The sequence below is a fragment of the Pseudonaja textilis genome, chromosome 5, assembly GCF_049901715.1.
Source record: "Pseudonaja textilis isolate UNSWEBS1 chromosome 5, rPseTex1.2, whole genome shotgun sequence".
In the NCBI taxonomy this organism is placed as follows: domain Eukaryota; kingdom Metazoa; phylum Chordata; class Lepidosauria; order Squamata; family Elapidae; genus Pseudonaja; species Pseudonaja textilis.
This window is the reverse complement of record NC_141994.1, coordinates 20,371,591-20,395,804: the sequence shown is the minus strand read 5'-3', so window position 1 is coordinate 20,395,804 and position 24,214 is coordinate 20,371,591. Positions and strand designations below refer to the sequence as shown.

The following is a 24,214-nucleotide window of genomic DNA, read 5'->3' as shown; positions in this document are numbered from 1 at the left end:
AGTTCTCCAGAACTGGTCAGAACCTGCTGAATGCCACCTCCGCTTTGCGCCCAAGGTGGGATTAAAAGTCACAGTCTCCTGTTTTCCAGCCTGGGGCCTTAAGCATGACATCAAATTGTCATTAAATCTAGGAAACAGAAGGATTAAAGTTAGGAGGTTGTAGGAACACCTAGTAGAAAAAAAGCAGGATATCCCCAGAAGGAAAGACAGAGGAAGTATCTCTCTGGGCTACTCCCTATTTGTCCTAAAATAAATATAGGAAGTTCTCACCTCACAACTGTTCTTACAACTTACAACTTCATTCATTCATTGTTCGTCTTTAGAAGGTGTGGGTGCTTCATTACTGGAGGTTTTTAAGAAAAAACTGGACGGCCACCTCTCTGAAATGATATAGGGCCATGATGGCAAACCTATTGGCATGCGTGCCAAAGGTGGCACACAGAGCCATTTGTGCCTGCATGCAAGCTGCAGGCAAACTTACCTCACTGCATATGCGTGCACCTCACAGCTGTTTTTTGGCCGGTTTGAGGCCTTTCTCAGTCTCCCAGAGGCTTGAGGAAGGCTTCTGCAGGCTTCTACAGGCTTTGCAGGTTGAAAACTAGGCCTGTTTCATCACTTCCTGTTTTTCAGAAAATACCGGAAGTGACAAAACGGGCCTAGTTTTCTGCCTGCAAAGCCTGCAGAAGCCTTCCTCAAGCCTCTGGGAGGCCGAAAAAGGCCTCAAACTGACCAAAAATCAGCTGTGAGGCGCAGTGCAGGTAAGGTGGCATGGGATGAGTGGGGAATGCGCATGCATGGGTAGGGGACATGGGGAGGCGCATTGCCTTCTGGGTGCTGGCACGCGAGCACAAGTGTGCAAGAGCACGCACAATTTTTGGCACAGGAGCACAAAAAGGTTAGCCATCCTTGGTATAGGGCCTCTTGCTTGAGCAGGGGGGTTGGATTAGATGACCTCCATGGCCCTTTCCAGCTCTATTCTGATTGATTCACTGACCTCTTGAAAAAAGTGACTTATGTTGGTATTCACACTTACAACCACTGCAGCATCCCCGTGGTCAGGTGATCAAAATTTGGGCACCTGGCAACTGGAATATATTTATGACACTTGCTCTGTCCCCGGGGTCAAAAACAATAACCAATTGTAACTTTCCCAGCTGGCTTCCAACAAGCAAAATCGATGGGGGAAGCCGAATTCATTTAATCGCACCATTCTCTTTAAGAACTACAGTGATTCACTTAACAACTGTGGTAAGAAAGTTCACAAAATGGGGCAAAACTCACTTAACAACTGCCTTGCTTAGCAATGGAGATTTTGGATTCCCCTGTGGTTGTAAGTGAAGGACTATCCCTTGTGTGGCATTTTTAAAAACCAGAATTGCATAAGGTCCTCTTGTTTCTCTCCCGTGAAGTCATCGTTCTCAAATATTGTTGTTGGTTTTTTTTCATTCTGGGTTTGTTTCCTTTGTAGACAACAGCCCACGTTTTGTATAGGATCATTTGTGTAACGCCCATTTCAACAAGACTCCGGGAGGTTGAAAACATCAACCAGATAAAAGCAACAACGGACGAGCAGGCACAATAAACCCAGACTTGCAGGATTTGGAACGGCATCAAAGGCAACCTTCTCTTCACCTCAGGAAGGGAGAGGAATGTTATATCACCAGCAAGAACAATGGCAACATTGCGACCGCCATTTTGACTTTTTGTGGAGACCCCTAAAGGCAAACCCCCACGGATCCCTGCCTAGGCAGGAAACCTTACACCACTTCAGACAAATGGTTATCCAACATTTTTTTTAAAAAAAATTCCACTGTTGGAGCATCCACAACTTCTGGAGGCAAGTTGTTCCACTGATTAATTGTTCCAACCGTCAGGAAATGTCTTTTCTCCTTAGTTCTAGGTTGCTTCTCTCCTTAATTAGTTTCTACCCATTGCTTCTTGTCCTGCCCTCAGGTGCTTTGGAGAATAGCTCGACTCCCTCTTCTATGTGGCAGCCCCTGAAATATTGGAACAGTACTAACATGTCTCCCCTAGTCCTTCTTTTCATTAAACTAGACATACCCACAATTCCTGCAACCATTCTTTATATGTGTAGCCTCCAGTCCCCTAATCATCTTGGTTGCTCTTCTCTGCACTCTTTCTAGAGTCTCAACGTCTTTTTTACATCGTGGCGACCAAAACTGGATGCTGTATTCCAAGTGTGGCCTTCCCAAGGCATTGTAAAGTGGTATTAACACTTCATGTGACCTTGATTCTATCCCTCTGTTTATGCAGCCTAGAACTGTGTTGGCTTTCTTGGCAGCTGCTGCACACGGCTGGCTCCTATTTAAATGGTTGTCCATTTAGAGGCTAGGTGACTGGGAATTCCAGTTTTGCCTTAGGCCTGAAAGCCAGCTGGTTGACTTTTGGGCCAGTTCCTTTTTCGGCTACCAGCAAACCATTTACAAAGGATTGCCAAGAAAACTGTCAACACACACATACCTTCTCCGCAACAGCAAGGAGAAACTCCTATTCACTGCAGAGCTAAACCTGCTCTGTAACTATAATCTTGATATACATATATAAATTTACTACATTAGCCCAGCCTTCACCTCAAGCAAGGCTGAAGGTTTTCAAGGCTGCAGTAAATGCAAATGAGTTTTTTAAACTCTACCTGAACATTAATAGAGAAAAGGAAATGAGATTTAAAAGTAGTTTGTGTGCATTCGCTGTATAGAAACTTCCTGGAACATTCTACTTTAAACAAAGATACAGACTTTCCAGTTTATACTTGCTGGCTGAAATTAGAATTAGAATTCTTTATTGGCCAAGTGTGATCGGACACACAAGGAATTTGTCTTGGTGCAAATGCTCTCAGTGTACATAAAAGAAAAGATACATTTGTCAAGAGTCAAGAATCATCAGATAGATCATTAGTAATAGTCACAGGGTACAATAAGCAATGAAGTCATACTAGGAAACAGTCAACATAAATTGTAAGGATACAAGTGACAAAGTTACAGTCATATAGTCACAAGTGGGAGGGGATGGATGATAAGGAGTGATGAGGAGATTAATAGTAATAGTAGTGCAGACTTTGTAAATAGTTGGACAGTGTTGAGGGAATTATTTGTTTAGCAGAGTGATGGCGTTTGGGGGAAAACTGTCCTTGTGTCTAGTTGTTCTGGTGTGCAGTGCTCTATAGCGTCGTTTTGAGGGTAGGAGTTGAAACAGTTTATGTCCAGGATGTGAGGGGTCTGTAGATATTTTGACAACCCTCTTTTTGACTCGTATACAGGTCCTTGATGGAAGGCAGGTTGGTCGCCTTTGTTTTTTTCTGCAGTCCCAATAATACACTGAAGTCTGTCTGTCCTGTTGGGTTGCAGAACCGAATCAGACAGTTATAGAGGTGCAGATGAGAGATTCAATCATTCCTCTGTAGAACTGGATCAGCAGCTCCTTGGGCAGTTTGAGCTTTCTCAATAAATTCATAAACAATTCCCCAGGCTGGCTTGGTTTGTGGCTGTTAGGAGGTGTAATTCAGCCATACTGGTAAGGGAACAAAAACTCCACCCTTGATTTTAGAGAACAAGGAAGCTGCATTTAACCCATAAATTATTTCAGATCATGAAAAAGAAGAGAAGGGAATTTTCTGTTAGAAGAGCTCAATGGGTACAACCATAACTGAGCCCAACATTTCTGTTGCTAAGGGAGACATTTGTTACGTGAGTTTTCCCCCCATTTTATGACTTTTCTTGCCACAGTTGTCCAGTGAATCACTGCAGTTGTTAAGTTAGCAACACAGTTGTTAAGTGAAACTGTCTTCCCCATGGATTTTGCTGGCCAGAAGGTTTGCAAAAGGAGATCACATGGCCCCAGGATACTACAACCATCATAAATATAAATCAATTGTAAGTGTATGATGACCCGGGGCGTGACACAAAAATAAGCAAGTCACAAAAATAGAAGAAAGTCCCTTTAATGCCTTCAACTTGGCCCCAATATCCAATTATCCTCGGCTGGATATCAAACTATTAAAGAAAACAGTTTACAGAGGGAGTAAATGCAGTCCGCACTCAAAGTAAAGTTAATTCAAAATAAAAAACAACAACACAAACCACACTACGGCAGGCAAGGATGATTAATTTCAGACTTCTACCAGATAACGCAGCAACCACAGTTGGGAGGAAGCCAAAACACAGATAAACTCTGACAAGAATGCACGCTTTGCTTCCAATATTTTTGCAATGCACAGTTTGTCCTTTTAAACAGTCCTCCCAGCTGCAGCTCATGAAGGGGATCAGGGCCCCTTCCTCCCCCATAGACCACGCCACTCATGTTTCTCCCTTATCCACTCCTTCCTGCGTGCCCTAGGATGAAGAGGGGATGGGCCTGGGTCTTCATCTGAATACCCAGCCGGCCTGTGCCCTTCCCGTTTCCTCCACAACCTCCGGAGCCACACTGCCACTCCCTGTCAGCTGTTCCTCCTCTCCCTCAGAGTCAGACTCCAACAGGGGCATGACAAAGTATCTGAATTTTGAACACATGACCATGTGGATGCTGCAACAGTCATGTGAAAAACTGTCTAAAGTTGCTTTTTTCAATGACGTTGCAACTTTTAACAGTCACTAAATGAACTGTTGTAAGTCAAGGACTACCTGTACCATAAAGTTCCCATGCAGTTCAATTAGCCAATGAAATCTCATTCCTGGGCTGGATTACCACTATCCATACCTATCTGGATCTTCCTTTGCTTAAGATCCAGATGGATCTTGACAGATTTGAACCCTGGCCCGTCTAACAAAATGAAATTCAGTATAGAGAAAAGTAAAGTTTTACACTTAGGCAAGAACCAAACCAAAAGTACAGATATAGACTGGGTGAAACCAGGCTAAATAGCAGTAATGGTGAGTGAGATCTTGAAGTATTTGTGGGCAACCAGCTAAATAGGAGCCAGCAGTGTGCAGCAGCAGCCCAGAAAGCTAATGCAGTCCTAACTTGCATTAACAAAAGGATACAATCAAGATCAAGGGAAGTACTAATACCACTCTATAAAGCCTTAGTAAGACCACACCTAGAGTACTGCATCCAGTTTTGGTTACCACGCTATAAAAAAGATGTTGAGGCTCTAGAAAAAGTACAGAGAAGAGCAACCAGGATGATTAGGGATCGGAGGCTAAAACATACATACAATGAACGATTGCAGGAACTAGTCTGGCTAGTCTAGGGAAGAGAAGGACCAGGGAAGACAGGATAGCAGTCTTCCAATATTTGAGGGGCTGCCACATAGAGGAAGGAGTCAAGCTATTTTCTAAAGCACCTGAAGGCCAGACAAGGAACAACGGATGGAAACTGAACAAGGAGAGACTCAACCTGGAAATAAGGAGAAACTTTCTGACAGTGAGAACCATCAACCCATGGAACAGAAGTTGCCCTTGGAAGTTGTGGGAGCTTCATCACTTGAGACTTTCAAGAAGAGACTGGACTGCCATCTGTCAGAAATGAGGTAAGGGTCTCCTGCTTGGGCGGGGGGTTGGACTAGATGATCTACAAGGTCCCTTCCAACCCTGTGAATCTGTAACCTGCTTTCTTGTGGTTTCCAGATCACTTCAGCATCAAAACATCTCAAGGAGAAAGATAGCATTGAGTTTCTTCACAAGATGACTCAGCACTTCTAATGGAGCCTCTCTACACTTGCTCCTCGACTCCATTCAAGCTAGTGGCAGTGTAGTTCAGAAAAAAAAAGTCTACATGGGGCAGGTCTATGATCCAAACCTCCTCTCTTTTAGGCATCTCACACATGACTGATAGGCACCTAAAATGGGTGGTCGATGCGTCACTGCAGCCATCTTGATTAAGTTGTATGATCAACGCTCGAGGGAGGTTTAGCGTAGGAAAAGGAGGTGTGGGAGTCAGGACCAACTTCAAGGAAACCTGAGAGCTCCGAGGGGGAAGAGGGAATGGAGCTGGCAGAGAGAGAGAGAGAGAGAGAGAGAGGCGGAGCCTGGGCCGTCTGTCAGCCCTCGGATGGAGAGTCAACAGCCCCCAGGTCTGGCGGTGGCGGATGAGGAAGAGGAGGAACAGCTGGGTCCAGTGCCCGACGTGCAGATCAGTGGTGGAATTCAACATTTTTTTTTTACTACCAGTTCTTTGGGTATGGCTTGGTGGGCGTGGCTGGGGAAGGACACTGAAAATCTCCAGTCAGTGGTGGTATTTGCTGGTTCTCTGAACTAGTCAAAATTTCCGCTACCGGTTCTCCAGAACTGGTCAGAACTAGTTGAATACCACCTCTGGTGCAGATGCGCAGAAGGCAGAGAGGAGAGGAGAGCAGTGGAAATCTATGGGCCGGTCCTTGGGACGGAACAGCTACCGCTGCTAGCAAAGCCACACCCTAGCTTTGGGGATAAAAGGCAGGGGGCGGAGGTGAATAGATGTGACAGACAACTATTCATCTCCCTGTTGGTCAGCCACTGATAGCCTGCACTTCCGAATCCTCTCTGGAAATTATCAGAATTCTTCTTGGAATCTGCAGCACCTTGTGTGTGTGTGTGTGTGTGTGCATGCACGCATGCGCGCTGTGGGAAAAAAGCAAGCGCACCTTCTGAAACTTCCTTTGTAAGTGTGGGAAAAGAGAGAGAGAGAGAGACTCCTGGTGTATTGGACCAGTTCAAGGGGAAAGGGAACGAGAGTCACTTTCCACACGATGTAGAGATTTGTAGCCTACTTTGAGAGAGTGGCTGCTGGCGCTCCTAATAAAGGGAACGTTTCATTAACTACAAAGGGCTTGTCATATTTGGGAGTCAGAACAAAAACACCAGAAGGCAGGACAAACAGTAATGGGTGGAAGCCTCTTAAAGAAAGATGATCTAACCTAGAACTAAGGAGAAATTTTCTGACAGGGAGAACAATTAATCAGCAGAACGGCTTGTCTCCTGGAGTTGTGGTTTTCAAAAACAGGCAACCATTTGACTGAAATGGTCTAAGCTTCCTACCTTGAGCAGGGGGATGGACTGGAAGACCTTTGTGGTTCCTTCCAGCCCCCCGAATCTATGATTTATTTATTTATCCCGCAGGTGCCCCTGGGCCTCCAAAGTCTTCTATACCATTTCTTCCCCAACAACCTAAATTAAAAATAAAGGGGTGGCATGAGGTTCACGTTTAGTGACTGTATGAGGTTCATGTTTAGTGACCGTATCTCAAATTTGTGTACCTCCCACGAATGTAGGACTAGTTTCAAACTAGCTTTGCTGGTTGGATTTATCCCCTCTAATTAGCTATTTTCAGCAGCTCAGCAATACATTAGTCGGCTTCCGACTCCATATATTTACATAAAGTCACACTTGGCAATTGTGGGACAATCTTTATTTATTTGTTTTTTCCATGGACAACTGGAAGCCTCGTGATTAGTAAAGCAGGAAGAAAGCTAAAGGTACATTTAGCTTTAAATGTACAACTTTGTGCAAAAGTGTGCTTTGGTTCAGGAAAACAAAACCAAAAACACGGGGAAAATTTTGTTCTTGAACATTTAAAGGTGGTTTTTTTTAAAAAAATTTTTTTACCGACCTTGGAAGGATGGAAGGCTGAGTCAACTTTGAGTCAGCCAGAATCGAACTGCTGGCAATCGGCAGAGTTAGCTTCAATACTGCATTCTAACCACTGTGCACAAGGAAGGAGAATGAGAGAGAATAAGGGAGGGAGAGGGAAGGGAGGGAAAGAGGGAGGGAAGGAGGAAGGAGCAGCAATAGCATTTAGACTTATATACCACTTCAAAGTGCTTTACAGCCCTCTCTAAGCGGTTTACCGAGTCAGCATATTGCCCACAACCATCTGGGTCCTCATTTTACCGACCTTGGCTGAGTCAACCCTGAGCAGGTCAGGATCAAACTGCTGACAGTCGGCAGAGTTAGCCTGCAATACCACATTCTAACCACTGCGCCACCATGGCGCTTTGATCACAAGGCCTTGGGACCCTGCAATTGTTGTGAAGACATGCTGGTTGCCAAGCGTCCGGATCTCGATCTCATGACCATGAGGATGCTGCCATGGTTATAAGGACCAGTCATAAATCCCTAGAGTGCTGTTCTAATTTTGAACAGTCACTAAACAAATGGTTGTAAATCGAGGAGGATCTCTAAAGTGGCTTTCTCCTGGGAGATTCTTTTCTTTTGCACCACAAATGTTTTGTCTTCAGTCAATCCAACAAAGAAAGAAGCAAGCAAGCAGGCAGATGTGTGTGTTTTTGTAACCAGTCAGGGCATGCCCCTTCCCATTTCCTAATGCAAAGTCATCAAGTCATTCCTCGGGAAATCTAGGGCTTTCTTTAACCCTCTTCTCGCTCTCTCGCTGCCTAAAAATTAGAGCATATTATTCGGGTTGTAAAAACTGCAGAGTAACGAAACAGTTGGAAGTAGAGGTGGTGTTCAACAGGTTCTGACCAGTTCTGGAGAACCAGTAGCGGTAATTTCGAGTAGTTCGGAGAACCGGCCAATACAACCTCTGCCTGGCCCTGCCCCCATCTCTTCTCAGCCTCCCATTGAATGGCTGGATCTTCTTTGGCTGCCCTGCACAGGAGAACGGAGCTGGAAAGCAGGTTAGTGGGGTGGGGAAGGAATTTTGCAGTAACTTTCCCCCAGGAGTGGGGATTTTATAGTATCCTTCCCTTGTCACGCCCACCAAGCCACACAACGCCCACCAAGCCTCGCTCACAGAACAGGTAGTAAAAAAAAATAAAATCCCACCACTGGTTGGAAGGGACCTTGGTGGTCTTCTAGTCCAACCCTTTGCTTAGACAGGCAACCCTACACCACTTCAGACAAATAGTTATCGAATCTCTTCTTAAAAACCTCCAGTGTTGGAGCGTTCACAACTTCTGGAGGCAAATTGTTCCACTGATTAATTGTTCTCCCTGTCAGGAAATGTCTCCTTAGTTCTAAGTTGCTTCTCCCCTTGATTAGTTTCCACCCATTGCTTCTCGTCCTGCCCTCAGGTGCTCTGGAGAATAGCTTGACTCCTTCTTCTTTGGGGCAGCCCCTGAGATATTGGAACACTGCTATCATGTCTCCTCTAGTCCTTCTTTTCATGAAACTAGACATACCCAGTTCCAGCAACCGTTCTTTATATGTTTTAGCCTCCAATCCTCCCCTAATCCTCTTTGTTGTTCTTCTCTGCACTCTTTCTAAAGTCTCAGCCTCTGGCAACCAAAACTGCCCTGCCGTTCATTTTGTTCCTTAGTACTAGAAGTGATTTATTGCGTTCAACCCCTTTCTCCCCAACACACGCCCACGCACCCTGCTTAGCAAGGAATCCTCCTGCTGACTTGGAACCCAGAAAAACCTGTTCACCCCAGAATAGCTCTAGTCAAAAACACAGGAAGTCCCTGACTTACAACCACATTGGGAACACAATTTGCATTGTTAAGCAATTTGGTTGTTGTTGTTCAGTCGCTAAGTCGTGTTCAACTCTTCACAACCCCATGGACCACAGCACGCCAAGCCTCCCCCATCCTCCACTGTCTCCTGGAGTCTGGCCAAATGCAAGTTCCTGGCATCAATGACACTATCGAACCATCTCATCTGCCATCCTTCTCCTTTCGCCTTCAATATTGTTAAGCAAAGAGGTTGTTAATTGAGCCAGGCCTGAATTTATGACTTTTTTTGGTCCTGCTTAAGTGAATCACAGCCATTAACTGAATCACATGGCCATTAAGCAAATCCAACCTCCTCCATTGACTCTGGGAGCTGGCTGGGACTATTGCAAATGGCTACTTCTGCTGACTGCCTTCTGCCACCAAGGTTGGCCATTCGATTCGGAGCGGCTCAAGGTTGACTCAGCCTTCTATACTTCTGAGGTCAGTAAAATGAGGCCCCAGTGGTATACATTTGCTAATCCTTTCCTTCCCTTTTTCCTTCCCTTTTTCCTTCCCTTTCCTTTCCTTTCCTTTCCTTTCCTTTCCTTTCCTTTCCTTTCCTTTCCTTTTTTCTTCTCTTTCCTTCCCTTCTCTTCCCTTCCCTTCCCTTCCCTTTTTTCTTCCCTTCCCTGTCAGAAGGAGCAACGCCTTTGCTCAAGTCAGAATTCATTGTTTGCAAAAAGAGCCATTTATAACCAGCCAGTCCATGTGCCTGTAAACCTAAGGGAAGGTTGATTCAAGGGGTTTCGTTAAAGAGGTTGAGAGTCTAGAAAGAGTGCAAGAGAGAAGAGCAACAAAGATGACGAGAGGGATGGAGGCTAAAACCTAGGATGAACAGTTGCAGTTCTCCAGTACCGGTCAGAACTGGCTGAACATACCACTTCTGGTTGTAAGTCACTTTGTTCTGTGCTGTTGTCACTTCAAATGGCCACTAAGCGAGCTGTTATGAGTCGAGGACTACAGTGAAGCCATTTATATACTCTCACAGCCTCCAGACACTAGGATAAGACGTCCGTAGCATCGTTTAATTTGCCCAGCGCCAGAAATATACAATTAGATATCGTCAGCAAACCGATGATAATCACCCCCCATGGCCAGGGACGAACTCGCCCAATGGCCTGAGGTAAATATTGAAAGGGGGGGGGGAGAGAGAACCGAACCCTGCAGCAAAATCACAGCTGCACTAGCATGATGTGGGTGGCCCAGATCTGATGTACGTGGCTGGGTTACTCCAGAGCTATGAAACATATTTAATATATATATATTTTAAGGGCAGGAACATACGCCTTCCTCTCCCTGCCTCCAGCCTGCTGGAAATGCAACCTCCACCTGACTTTGCTCACCCACACAAAAGGAGTGTTTCCCCACTCCTGTGGGGCCGGCCGGTCTGGTTCCTCTTCTGCCCTTCCTTCCATCACAAGTAAACCCTCCGTCCATTGGGTTGTCCTGTGTGCTACGGCAGAGCGCCTGCTTGGCATCTGCCACCCCTCCCACCAACGGCCATCATAGCTAGATGGCCTGCTGGGCAAGGGGAAAACTGGGCCTTTTGTAAAACGACAACAGTAAAACCCAAAAAGGAATGGAATGGGAAACCTGATTTTTTTTTTCTTTTCCTTTTAGGAAAGGTGAAGTGGATATAGCCTCTCTGCCACCTTCTCATCCTGGACCAGATTACAAGTGTTCAGGTAGTCCTTGACTTAAGAACACAATTGGGACCAGAAGTTCTCTTGCTAAGCATTGTTAAGTGATTAGTGCCTAATTTTATAACTTTTTCTTGCCATGGTTGGTAAGCAAAGAGTTGCAGTTGCTAACCTTTCCTTCCCTTTCTGTTCCTCCTTTCCTTTCCACTCCTTCCCTTCCCTTTCTTTTCCTCCTTTCCTTCCCTTTCTTTTCCTCCTTTCCTTCCCTTTCTTTTCTTCCTTTCCTTTCCTTCCCTTTCTTTTCCTCCTTTCCTTCCCTTCCCTTTCTTTTCCTCCTTTCCTTTCCTTTCCTCCTTCCCTTCCCTTTCTTTTCCTCCTTCCCTTCCCTTCCCTTTTTCCTCCTTTCCTTTCCTTTCCTTTCTTTTCCTCCTTTCCTTTCCTTTCCCCTTCCCTTCCCTTCCCTCCTTCCCTTCCCTTCTCTTTCTTCCCTTTCTTCCATCCCTTGAATATCCTAAATAATGGAAGCAAGCTTCCTATAATCTTCTCTGCTGTCCTCACCACTCTCTGTAGGGACTTTCTATCTGAGGCCCTGCTGCCACCAAACCAAACAGGGATGCAGTTTGTGAAAACACTCTCCATAGTGCCTCTGTAAAAAGCAGCCAGGACAGAAGGAGAGAGATGTGCTCACCTCACGATCTATCTGACAACATTGTGGCTCCTTTCAGATGTTTTAGCCTGAGGGTTTCCTGCAAAGTTGCTTTCCTCAGTCAAAAACTTGCATGCAGAAGCTGCTGAGCAGCTTGTACGGCAGTGGTGCCAGAATTATACAAATGAATAAGAGCATTCTCATAACTGGAGATGCTACTCAGCCTCAGATTATGTCTCAGATTATGTCTCAACCACAACAACCCCAGATATACCTAGCCGTCGACTTACAACCTCAATTGAGCCCAAAATTTCTGTTTTTATGCGAGACATCTGTTAAGTGAGTTTTTCCCTCATTTTACAACCTTTCTTGACACAGTTATTAAGTGGACTTGGCTTCCCTGTTGACTTGAAGGTCACAAAAGGAGTATCACATGATCTCTGGCACAGTGCAACTGTCCTAAATTTGAGCCAATTGCCAAGCACCCGAATTTTGATCACACGACCAAGGGGATGCTGCAATGGTTGTAAGTGTGAAAAATGGCCATGTCATGCCCCTGGTGGAGACTGACTCTGAGGGAGAGGAGGAACAGCTGACAGGGAGTGGAAGTGTGGCTCCAGAGGTGGTGGAGGAGGCTGGGGAAGGACAGAGGCCGGCTGGGCAGTCAGAGGAGGACCCAGGCCCATCCCCTCTCCATCCTAGGGCACGCAGGGAGGAGAGGATAAGGAAGAGATGTGGTCTACAAGGGAGGAGAGAGCCTTGATCCTCTTCATGAGCTGCAGCTGTGACAACTGAATAAGAGGTCGGACATACGTACTGCCGAACACTGGAAATAAAGCGTGTTTCATTCTGGTCTGAAGTTATCTTGGCTGGCATCCTTCCAACAGACTGTGCCTTGCTATCTCCTTAAATTTGATAAATACTTCTGTTCCATTATGGAAATTTTGTCATTGTACTTTGGTTTTTTATTTCACCTCTATCTGCTCATTAAATTCAAACGGTATTGCTTTCTTTTGAAGAGTATTTTTGAGCACGTTTTATCTCCAGCTGAGTATTATTGAACAGCAGGGCCAAGTTGGAGGCATTAAAGGACATTTATTTACGTTTTGGATTCTGTTATGTTTGTGTTACACTCTGGGTCATTACAGGCCGGAAGTCACTTTTTTCAGCGCTGTCATATTGTTGGTCACTAAACAAACGGCTGTAAGTCAAGGACTACCTGTACATAGCCACCTATGTGGGCCAGGTCCCTGGCCATGAACTCCTGAGCTATACCTGCCCTCCACGGCGAAGACAACCTGAAATTTCTCAAGACCCAAATCTTCCTTTAGCAATTCCATCATGAGGTCCAGCTGCTTAGGTGGAGATGAAGCCATATAGGAAGAAGACCAGTATGGCAGGAATTAAGACTAGCACACCTTTCTTGACAAACTCATAAGCAGCACCACATATCCAGTGATAAACTGAAACCGAATCAGAACAGAGCTGGAAGGGACCTTGGAGGTCTTCTAGTCCAACCCCTTGCTTAAGCAAGAAATCCTATACCGTTTCAGACAAATAACTGTCCAGTCTCTTGTAAAAAACCTCCAGTGATGAAGCACCCACAACTTCTGGTGGCAAGCTGTTCCACTGGTTAATTGTCCCCACTCTTAGGAAGTTTCTCCTCCATTCCAGGTTGCTTCTCTCCTTGATTAGTTTCCATCCATTGTTTCTTGTCTTGGCCTCTGGTGCTTTGGAGAATAGATTGGCCCTTTCTTCTTTAGGGCAGCCACTAAATACTGAAATACTGCTATCATGTCATCCCTAATTCTCCTTTTCTTTAGACTGGCCAACCCCAAATCCTGCAACTGTTCTTCACATGTTTTAGCCTCCCAGCCTTTAATCATCTTAGTTGCTCTTCTCTGCACTTTTTCCAAAGTCTCAACATCTTTTTTGCAAAGTGTAGGAAGCTATCACCTACCCCTCTCCTAGAAAAATGAAATATTAAAAAGGCAGAATATTTCCCCTAAAAAGAGAAGTAGAAACTCAGAAGCAGAAACTTACCTCAGAGGCAGAAACTCAGCCCCCGCACCCATCTTTGCTAATGGGCCATTACTCTGGCCTAGGCCAGTCTATTTTACATAACAAAGGTCTACTCCGGGCAGCCCCATAATAGGAATTGCCCAAAGCCCTTTGATTACATCATCATTCACCAAGCCTGGGATTCAGGACAGCCTATAGAGTTGCCCTTGCATGGCCTCATGGGAGTCTGACAACCAATCAGAATACAAGCTCCAATTCAAATCCCAACAGAGGGTATAAAACTCAGGGACTCTCAGCATCTCCTTCCTTCTTTCTACACCCAAGGGATGTGATCCTGTCTACCATCAAACCATCTTTCCAAGCAGCCACCATGTTTCCAGTGTCTTTCTTCCCCACTTGGAACTGAACCCAGAAGGATAATTCTTCCAACAAATGTAATCTCTTTTTTTTTTTAAAGAGAAGAACTGTGCCTCTGTGTCCACTGCCCCTTATTTTTTGGAATACGGGTAGTCCTCAACTTATGGCCACAAAATGAACTGTTGTAAGTCGAGGATTTACCTGTATCTGCCATGGATTCCCTACCATCTCCAAGGCCAACTTTTGGCTTGTTTTGGTAACAGCATGAGCCACCCACATCATTTATGAAGTGTCAGAATTGGTTCAAGAGCTATAAAATACCAACCAGCAGCAAATATATAACACCCTTTTCCTCTACAAAATGTATGCACTTCCCTCCTTCAAGGGTTGAAGTATGGCTTCTGGCAGCATGACGACCTCTTAATTAAAATATAGTTATCAACTCCTGCAACTCACAAACAGAATCAGCCTATCTATACATCGCTCTTTTATTATGGATAACACCCAAAGAATAAATAAATAAAAAAAGAGGAGGAAAGAGTAAACAGAGGGATGATTGGAATAGAGCAGAGAAGAAAAATGTTCAGATAAGGATTGTTAAAACTGCGTCTCTCAATCTTTCAGAATAAATTGATAAAGAGGTTACTTGGCACAAATTAAGCAAGAATGATGGTCGTGTTTAAGATTATTGCTAAAGATATCAAGTACCTAAAGCAGACTTTATTTTTTTTTAATTTTATGCATACATCTAGCTATAGATATAACAATCACCAGGTGATAATTCCCCATGCTACTAGGCTGGAAATTCTCGGTTTGGGTAACTTAGAACTGCGTCGCTTATATTGCATAAAAAAGTATATGCAGTAATGTTTTACTACGTATGGTTCAGATATCATGATGAACTTTAAATCCAGGTCAACCAATGTCTTTTTTGTTTTGTTTTAATCGCAATAATACGCGCACTAACAATTGCTTTAAACTCAATATAAATTATTCTAAACTTGATTGTAAAAAATACGCTGTCATCGAGTTGTCAGTCTGGAATGCCCTACCTGATTCAGTTGTTTCAGCTACAAATTTTCACAGTTTCAGTCACAAATTGACTTCCGTGGACCTTACATCATACTTAAGTGGTGAGTAGAGGGGGTGTGCATAAGTGCACTAAGATGCCTCTATTGTCCCTGTCATTGTATTTTTATTCTGTTATTCTTGTTCTTGTCTTTGTATGACAAATTCTAATAAATAAAATAAAATAAATAATTTCCAGTTACCAACAAATACTAGAGGTATTTTTAAGTTTTATTCAAAAGATTTCTTGAACCTAGAAGGTTTTAAACTTATCCTTACTTAAATTAACAGAAGGGATATCATTTAGACCCACTTATAGTCTTCCATGTTTTATTGTTTTCTCGATGCTTAGGTAAAATCAACTTTAATCTAAAATTTATCTGATTGCCTGAAACCAAATAGCTTACCGAAATTACACAATAAAATCAGAATAAAAATGAAAAGGATAATCAAAATAAAAGGTCATCATGATAGAACGACAGAAAATGACAGTGACACAATTATATTGGATGCATTTGATACGTGTGCTTTAAAACTTGTAATGGAAAAGTCTTATCTGGAGCAAAAATACTCCAGTAACAGCCAAGTACAAATTATTTTACATTATTTTTTGGAGAAAGCAAACTATGACAAAATTAGGGAGAATTGCCAGAACTTCAATTAATTGTACACATGAAGTGCAAATAAAAGAATCAGAGAAGAAACCTGGATGATTTAAAAACACATGGATGGGTTCAGATATCATGATGAACTTTAAATCCAGGTCAACCAAATTCCTATGTTCACTTGACTCACTGATGCCTTCAGAATGTGGTTTAAGTGCTTGGGGGGAGATGAGGTGGGAGAAACCATCAACCACCAAAGGGGTGAGAAAGCATCCACCATTCACTTTCCTTTCAACCTTGACTCACAGGTTGGGCCAAGAAAATGGAACCAAGCACTGAAAATTAATTTCAAAGGAGCCTCTGGAGGAAATGGGAAAGGCAAATATCCCCTTTCTTGGGAGGCTGTGAGAGGAAGCCTTTCTCTCCCTCAGAGAAAAGCATTAATCACACCTTGGAATGATAGCCAGGCAGCTAAACAGCAGCCTGGAGAGTAAAAAGGTGTCTGGAATTCCAGCTGGGTTCATCGGCCTTGGGGACTGTCCTCAGTGGCCTCTTGGCCGATCTCACAATGATACCTAAGAACAAAGGTCTTCAAAGGTGACAAGTTTAAGACGTGTGGACTTCAACTCCCAGAATTCCTGAGCTAACCATGACTGGAGGGGGGATTCTGGGAGTTGAAGTCCACACGTCTTAAAAAGCTGCCAAGTTTGGAGACCTCTGCTATAGCACCTAAGATTTTCGGCCTAAGACAAGGGTCTTCAAACTTGGCCAGTTTAAAGCTTGTGGACTTCAGCTCCCAGAATTCCTGAGCTAACATGACAGGAGGAGGGATTCTGGGAGTTGAAGTCCACAAGTCTTTAAAGCTGTCAAGTTTGAAGACCCCTGCCTCAGAACTTTAAAATAAAAATAAAAAGGAACTATTTTTGGGGGGGAGAAGTCCCCCTTTTTGGGGTGGGAGCAAGAGATGGGCTGCTGGGGGTTTGGGGGAGCCCCTAGCTGAGAGTCTGTGCAGTTCAGAGAATCCCCAAATCCCACTCATGTCTGGCCCCGCCCACCCTGACCCCTCCCCTCGCAAGAGTCCTCACGAAGCCTGTTTTGGATGCAGGTAAGTGCAGGGCACATGTGGAGGCTCGGGAAGGGCGAAAAGTGGACCTCTTGGAAGTTCAGGAAGGCCGGAAATGGGCCCATTTCCAGCTTCCAGAGAGCCTCCGGAGCCCAGGAAGGCCATTTTAGCCCTCCCAGAGGCTCGAGTAAAGCCTCCAGAGCCCGGGGAGGGCAAAAAAGCCCCACCCCCTGCCATGGTGCAGGAGGCTGACTAGGCCACGCCCACCATGGCCACGCCCACCCAGCAACCGGACAGAGAACCCGTTGCTAAAATTTTTGAAGCCCACTCCTGGGTGGGAGCAAGAGATGGGCAGCCTCAACTCTGGAGCTGACAACAATCTCCTCTTTCCAGGGATCCTTCACACAGACGTTAAGATGCTAACTTGATCCCTCATTAGGGGATGGTGTGCCCCCCCCCTCCCCCAAAAAATCTAGAGTCTGGAAGCACGCTTGCTGGCTGCAGGTAGTCCTTGACTTACGACCACAGTGGAGGCCAGAATGGATGTTGCTAAGTGGGCAATCCCTTGAGTTTTGCCCCATTTTTTAATATTTTTCCTGGCCACCTATTTGTTAAGTGAATCCCTGCGGCTAAGTTAGTAAATGGTTAAAGTGACAAAATGGTTGTTAAACGTATCTGGTTGACTTTGCTTGTCGGTAGGTCGCAAAAGAAGATCACACGATTTAACCCTCCAGACACACACACACACACACACACACACACACACACACACACACACTGCAACCGTCAGAAATATGAAACAGTCATCAAGCATCCGAATGTAAATCGCATAACCGCCGGGATGATCCCCCACGGTCGTAAGTGTGAAATATGGTCCTAAGTCACTTTTTTTCAGGGCCGCTGCAACTTTAATCACGAAATGAACTGTTGTAAGTCGAGGACTACCTGAATTCAAATGTGTCTTTGTTTCAGGGGCTTCTGCCTTAGAAAACAGCTCCTTCCAATGAGGGAGGGCCACATTCCCGGACAATCCTCACCCAAATTTGGGAATTCCAGCCTCTCAAACTTCATGTTCATTCCCGAAAAGAGATCCAGCTCAGAATCTATCTATCTATCTATCTATCTATCTATCTATCTATCTATCTATCTATCTATCTATCTATCTATCTATCCATCCATCCATCCATCCAATCTATCATCTATATCTATCCTATCCAATTTATCTAATCTATCTATTCTATTCTATTCTATCCATCCATTCATCCATCCATCTATGAGAAATACCACTCAGGCATCATCACAAAATAACCAGAACCGTAAAACCAACAAACTTGAAATTTGGCACTTATGTTCCTCTTGGCTTCTAGTGCTCACTAAGAAAGGATTTTTCAAAATGACCGTCAGAGCATTCGTATTTCGTATATTATTTTTATTAACACACTCTGATGCTACTCCGCCTCCCCACCTGAAAAGAAATCTGTTCCAAATGCAAAACACAAGCAGAGGAGTGGAGTTTCCATTTCCATTTCACAGCACCAAGCAGCTTCACTACAGAACAGCTGAGCTAAGCCACGCCCCAGGCTCCTTGCTGTCTCCTTCTTGCTCACACAGCAAATACCGTTTCACTTTCCAAACAGCCCTCAACTCTCTCACACACTGACAGGAACCCTCTATGGATGCTGATAGACAGAGGCAGAATTTCTCTCTCCCCACCCCCACTTATTTTCCTCCCCCCAAACTCGCTCGATCACATAGTTTCATAGCGAAGCACGGGTACCCTGCTAGTTGTTGATAATTCACAAACTGGAGGGAGGGGAAACCCAGAAGGAAACCAACAAACACAAACACACCTTATCACAATCCTTTACAAGAGGGAGGGGGAACGTCTCTGCAGCTGAAGGGAGGTGGGGGAACAGACAGAGAAAGAATGAACCTTTTTCATACTTCGTTCCCTTTCTTTACCTGTAAACTGCCACAAATTAGGTTCCGGGCTCGACCTGACGCAGCAGCTTACCTGGAATTCCTACGCGAGGCCCCGCGCGTCTTTTTGCTGTGATTCACCCTGGAACTTGGCAGCGGGACAAACTTGGCCGAAAGTTTTGTTTTGTTTTTTAAATCCAGAGCCAGCTTACCTGAAGCGCGTCCCCTTCCTCGGTCTTGAGGGCGAGGAGGCCGGTGCGTCCATGGGGTTCTCCGGGGGAGGTTTTCGGCGGTGGCTCCCTGGCCCGCCTGCTCCTTCTTTGCTTTCCCCGGGGCGTCGGGCGCTCTTCGCTTTTTTTTTTTCTTTTTTCTTTTCTTTTCCAGGTGAGCCAACGGAGGAACACACCTACGAGAGACAGGAAGCCAGGAAAGCTGCGGGCTGATTGGCTTCTCCGGCACGAAGTCGAGCAAGGAAATATAGTGTGTGACTCCCATTTCAGGTGTGTGTGTGTAGGGAGGGGAGACACACAAAGAAAGGCCGGGAAAGTTCCGTGCCTGATAAAAGAGCCCCGCGCGGGCGGACGCGGTTCTTCGTCGCGAGGGCCTCCACGCGAGTTTTCTTTTTTAAAAAGATTAGGAATCGTGGTTAGGGATTAAACGATGCAGGGTTTACAGTTTTTTCTCGCCACTGTACAATGTGTGCATCCGAACTTGTTTCTCTGCGTCGTATAATATATGTAGGTACAGTATATTCTCTCTCTCTCTCTTTCTTTCTTTCCTTCCTTCCTTCCTTCCTTCTCTTTCTTTCTTTTCCTTCCTTCTTTCTTTTCCTTCATTCTCTTTCTTCCTTTGTTTCTTTCTTTCTTTCCTTTCCTTCCTTCTTTCTTTTTCTTTCCTTTCTTTCCTTCTTCTTTCCTTCCTTCTTTTTTCTTCCTTCCTTCTTTCCTTCCTTCCTTCCTTTTCCTTCCTTCTTTTCCTTCCTTCTCTTCCTTCTTTTTTTCCTTTCTTTATTTTCTTTCTTTCTTTCCTTCCTTCCTTCCTTCCTTCTTTCTTTCTTTCTCTCTCTTTTCTCGTTCCCACCCACCCTTCCTTTTTCTTTCTTTCTTTCATTGCTTTTATATTTTTGTCCTGTTTATATAGCATATATATTGGAGGTGGTGACCCTTGGAAAGCTGTACACGGTGAAATTTCATTTTAACGTATGTCGATTTGTGTACATTCAAAGTGACAATAAAGTTATTCTAAGTTTTTAATGCTAAAGAAGGACAGGGTTTTTGTTTGTTTCAATTTAAACACAAGCTGTGAAGGAGAGGCCATCAAACCAGGATAGAATTCAAAAGGACCATGGGTTTATTTATGGTGGTGTAACAACTCCAGACTGATGCATTTGACCCCGCCCTTGGGCTCAGCCAGGTCATCTCCTACAGAATCAGTTGCAATGATATCAAAGAGGAAGAAGAGCAAGGTAAAATTTGCAGAGCGACTAAATTTGTGCAAGTCTTTCTCTGCTCCAAAAATATAATTGCACTATCAATAGGAGGAGGAATCAAAAGTCACTTTTTTCAATGATATTGTAACTTCAAATGGCCATTAAACTAATGAGAGCAATTAATCAAGTCAAGGACTATTTGGAAAGAGACGAGGAAGACTTTCAAGCAATACAGAGATTTTGGAATTTGTTGTTTCTTAGTGGATATTCCAACATTAATCCTGTTGTTTAGCACCATATAATTCATATAAAGCAAAAAAATATTTTTAAATGTGGGTATGTTGATAGCTATATTAATTATTCTGGACATTCTGTTTTTTTTCTCTATTCCTTTCAACTTGTGGAAAAATATATGCTGTAACTGTGTAATTAAAATCCCACCCTCCTTTTAAAAAAGGGGGCAGGGCTTTGGTTGTATTCTTTGTGGTCACCATCTTAGCAATCATAGAAAACATAGAATAACTGAATTGGAAGGCACCTTGAAGGTCTTCTAGTCCAGGGATCACCAACCTTTTGGACCTCAGAGACCACCAAACTCATAATTTTAAATCCCGTGGACCAAGAGACCCTGGGAAAATCCCCAAAAAGTCTACAGAAAAATTTCCCACCTCGTTTTCCTACTGATCATTCTTTATTTGGGATCACAGGATACCGTCTCCAGCTCTGTTCTCGGGGAAAGAGAAAGAGAGACTTTTGGCTTCATGCAAGGAAAGCAGCAGAAGTCTTTCTTTCTCTCCCCCAAACTCCACCAGAAATGAGTCTTTGTGAGACTTGTCAGGCTGACACAGCCTCTTGGAGCAGGAGGCCTTGCAGGGTCCCAAAGACTCATTTCTGGTGGAGAGAAAGAGAAAGAGTGAAAGACTTTTGCTGCTTTCCTTGCGTGCAGCCAAAAGCAGAAGAAGAAAGAAGCAGAAAGAAGCAGCCCAGTGGCCAGGTCAGGCGCGTGGGGCAAATGGGGCAAGTTCCCCCCCGACCTTTCCCACCTCCCCTCACTACCTCATGTTGTTTGCAATGCAAGCGATGCAAGCCTTGTGTTCCTGCACAGCCTGGATTAATTGCTTTGGGGAGTGCTTTTGGGGTGACATTTCTCTGTGGACCACCAAAATTTTCTCATGGACCACCAGTGGTCCCCAGCCCACTGGTTGGAGACCACTGTTCTAATCCAACTATCTGCTTGAGCAGAAAACCCTACACCATTTCAGACAAATGGCTGTGCAAATTCATTCCACAGGCATCTTGCCTATAAAATTGCCAAGAGATGAACACAACTAAATGGTTGAAACAACAACACCGCATTCCGTGGTTTGGCCTTCAAAGGTTTAATGGCTTGGGCCAGTAGTATGTTTTTTTAAATTTTTTTTGCGAAAGACACATTACTGAATGGGATTGTTGACACTTTGGAAAGCCATGATAAAATCCAGAATGATTTTGAACTGATTTGAATGATGGACTGCAAACCACAGAATGAAATCTAATGTACATAACACGGGCATATATGGTAAATTTACCTCAGACCAAAGGGGAATCTTGTACTCGTCATACTCTGATTATGAATCAGCATGCAATGTGGCTGCAAAAATAAATTCTAGATTGCATGAATAGGATTATCTATTTTGAAACAGGAGAAAGAAGATGTCTTTATAATTTGTGCTGATTGCAACAGGAAACTTCAAGTAAAGGAATGTTTTCAGACAAGAAATATATATTAGGGAAGTGATCTAGCAAAGTTTCATCTGTATAATAATGTTATTGAATTGTTTATTACATGAAATCATACAAAATTTTAAAACTATCAGGAAGAAAGAAGAAAAAGAGAGAGAAATAGAGGTGTAGAAATGTATAAAGAATACACACACACACACACACAATTTCTGACTTCTAAGTATAAAAGAAATACATTCAGTTCTTAATTCAAAACTATAATATGTCCATTTCCCACAAAAAATATTTTTTAAAAATGTTAATGATCATGAAATCCATATGTCATAATTTGTTTCTTTTTTTAATCTCCTGCAGAAAATCCACAAAAGGCTTGCAATTATAGATATTTCAGTGAATTATAGATTTTTCTCTCACAAGGAACATTCATGTAACCTGAGTGGCCAGTTCCATCACCTTCATTAACCATTCCTCTGTTGTAGGTTTCACAGGGTTTTTCTTTTTGCTTTTAATATACATGTTATTAATATATTTATACACACACACACATATATACACATATACATATACATACATACATACATACATATATATACATATACACATATACATCTATACATCTATATATCTATATCAGGGGTGGGCAAACTACGGCCCGGGGGCCACATCCGGCCCATTGGTCTTTTTAATCCGGCCCGCCGAAGATTGGTACAGAATTAAGGTTTGATGTGAATGATTGAATGATTGCATTCATTTGATTTTGACTTGTAATGACAGGCATTTCGACACCAGGTGGCAGCCCGTCTGTCAAATTTTAAAAGTCAATGAGGCCCCTGAGCCAAAAAGTTTGCCCACCCCTGATCTATATGCATACATGTATGTATGTATGTATGTATGTATGTATATGTATGTATGGTATTCGGCTTTGTTCGGGTATTTTCCCACGTCTTTATAGTTGTGCTTTTAAAGTTGTAGCGACGTTTCGGCAGAATCTCATCTGCCATTATCAGCTTGTGTATTGGGTTCGACTTCGTTGTGTGTGAGCCTGATGATGGCAGATGAGATTCTCCCGAAATGTCACTACAACTTTAAAAGCACAACTATACAGACGTGGGAAAGTACCCGGACAAAGCCAAATACCATATATATAAATACCTGCAAAAACATAAGAAAATTATTTATATATATAGACATTGACTTGTAATATCTACGAGCCAAAGCTAACAAAACTTGCTCCCTTCTGATCTTCAGCCAACTTGATAATTACGGACTGAGGATGGCTTCCTATTGTTACACTCTAACCATTCCCAAGTGTAGAAGAGCTTTCTCCCTAGCTTGCTTTAATGTTCTGCCCTCAGCATTACTGGATGGGCGATTTAAGAGGCTTCCGATTAACGAGCGGCTATGCCGCTGTGACAGAGCTGAGGTTGAAACCGTGGAGTGTGTCCTTTTGTATCGCCCTATGTATAACGCAGGCAGATCTAAGTTACTGTCTCTCCTTGAAACAGACCCTTCTAGACCCAATGTTAGTAATTTGTTCTTATATTGTCTAGGGGATGGCTCCTCATATATCACTTCTTTGGTTTCCAAATATTTTTAAGAGCTGTAACCTTCAGAGGAGAACTCTGTAATTCCCCTTAGTCAAGTTTTTGGTGACCAATTGTTCATGATTAATTTTCCCATGTTCTTCTTTTGTTGTACTTGTGTTTTGGTCTGTGACCACAAATAAAGTACTACTACTACTACTACTACTACTACTACTACTACTACTACTATTATTAAATTTGGTGTTAGCCTGCTGTGTTAGAATGGTTTTTTCTTCATCCTGATTGGTTGGGAGTCTTGGTCTGTGTTTATTGGTCTTGGAGTTTGCTGTGTTCTGCTTGATTGGTGTTTCTAATATCTTCTGTCTGTTTTGTAGCATTTTGAGGGGGGGGGGGTCTTGATTGGCTGGCAACACTGTGTTTCCTGTATTGGAGGCTTTTAGTGCGGCTGGGCTTCGGGTAAACGGACAGCTATCATTTATTAGGAAGCTAGCCTGATGATGGCAGATGAGATTCTGCCAAAACATCGCTACAACTTTAAAAGCACAACGATAATGATGTGGGAAAATACCAGAACAAAGCTGAATACCATACAAATAAATACCCGCGAAAACTTAAGAATATATGTGTGTGTGTGTGTGTGTGTGTGTGTGTGTGTGTGTTTTCTTAAGTTTTCGCGGGTACTTACATGTATAGTATTCAGCTTTGCTCGGGTATTTTCCCACGTCATTATAGTTGTGCTTTTAAAGTTGTAGCAACATTTCGGCAGAATCTCATCTGCCATCATCAGGCTTCTGAAGTTCAAAAGCATGTAAA

At 43.6% G+C, this 24,214-nt stretch overlaps 1 protein-coding gene across 1 annotated transcript in view; it reads right to left on the bottom strand.

Annotated features, from left to right (window-relative positions):
* Positions 1–21,735, bottom strand: part of LOC113437144 (uncharacterized) — an 87,942-nt gene extending 66,207 nt beyond the window's left edge. Inside the window, exons 1-2 of the mRNA XM_026702002.2 lie at positions 21,729–21,735; positions 18,919–19,112 (exon numbers count right to left, since the gene is read on the bottom strand). Coding sequence (XP_026557787.2) covers positions 18,919–19,112; positions 21,729–21,735 — 201 coding nt within the window. The remainder of the gene's footprint in view (positions 1–18,918; positions 19,113–21,728) is intronic.
* Positions 21,736–24,214: the final 2,479 nt, after the last annotated feature.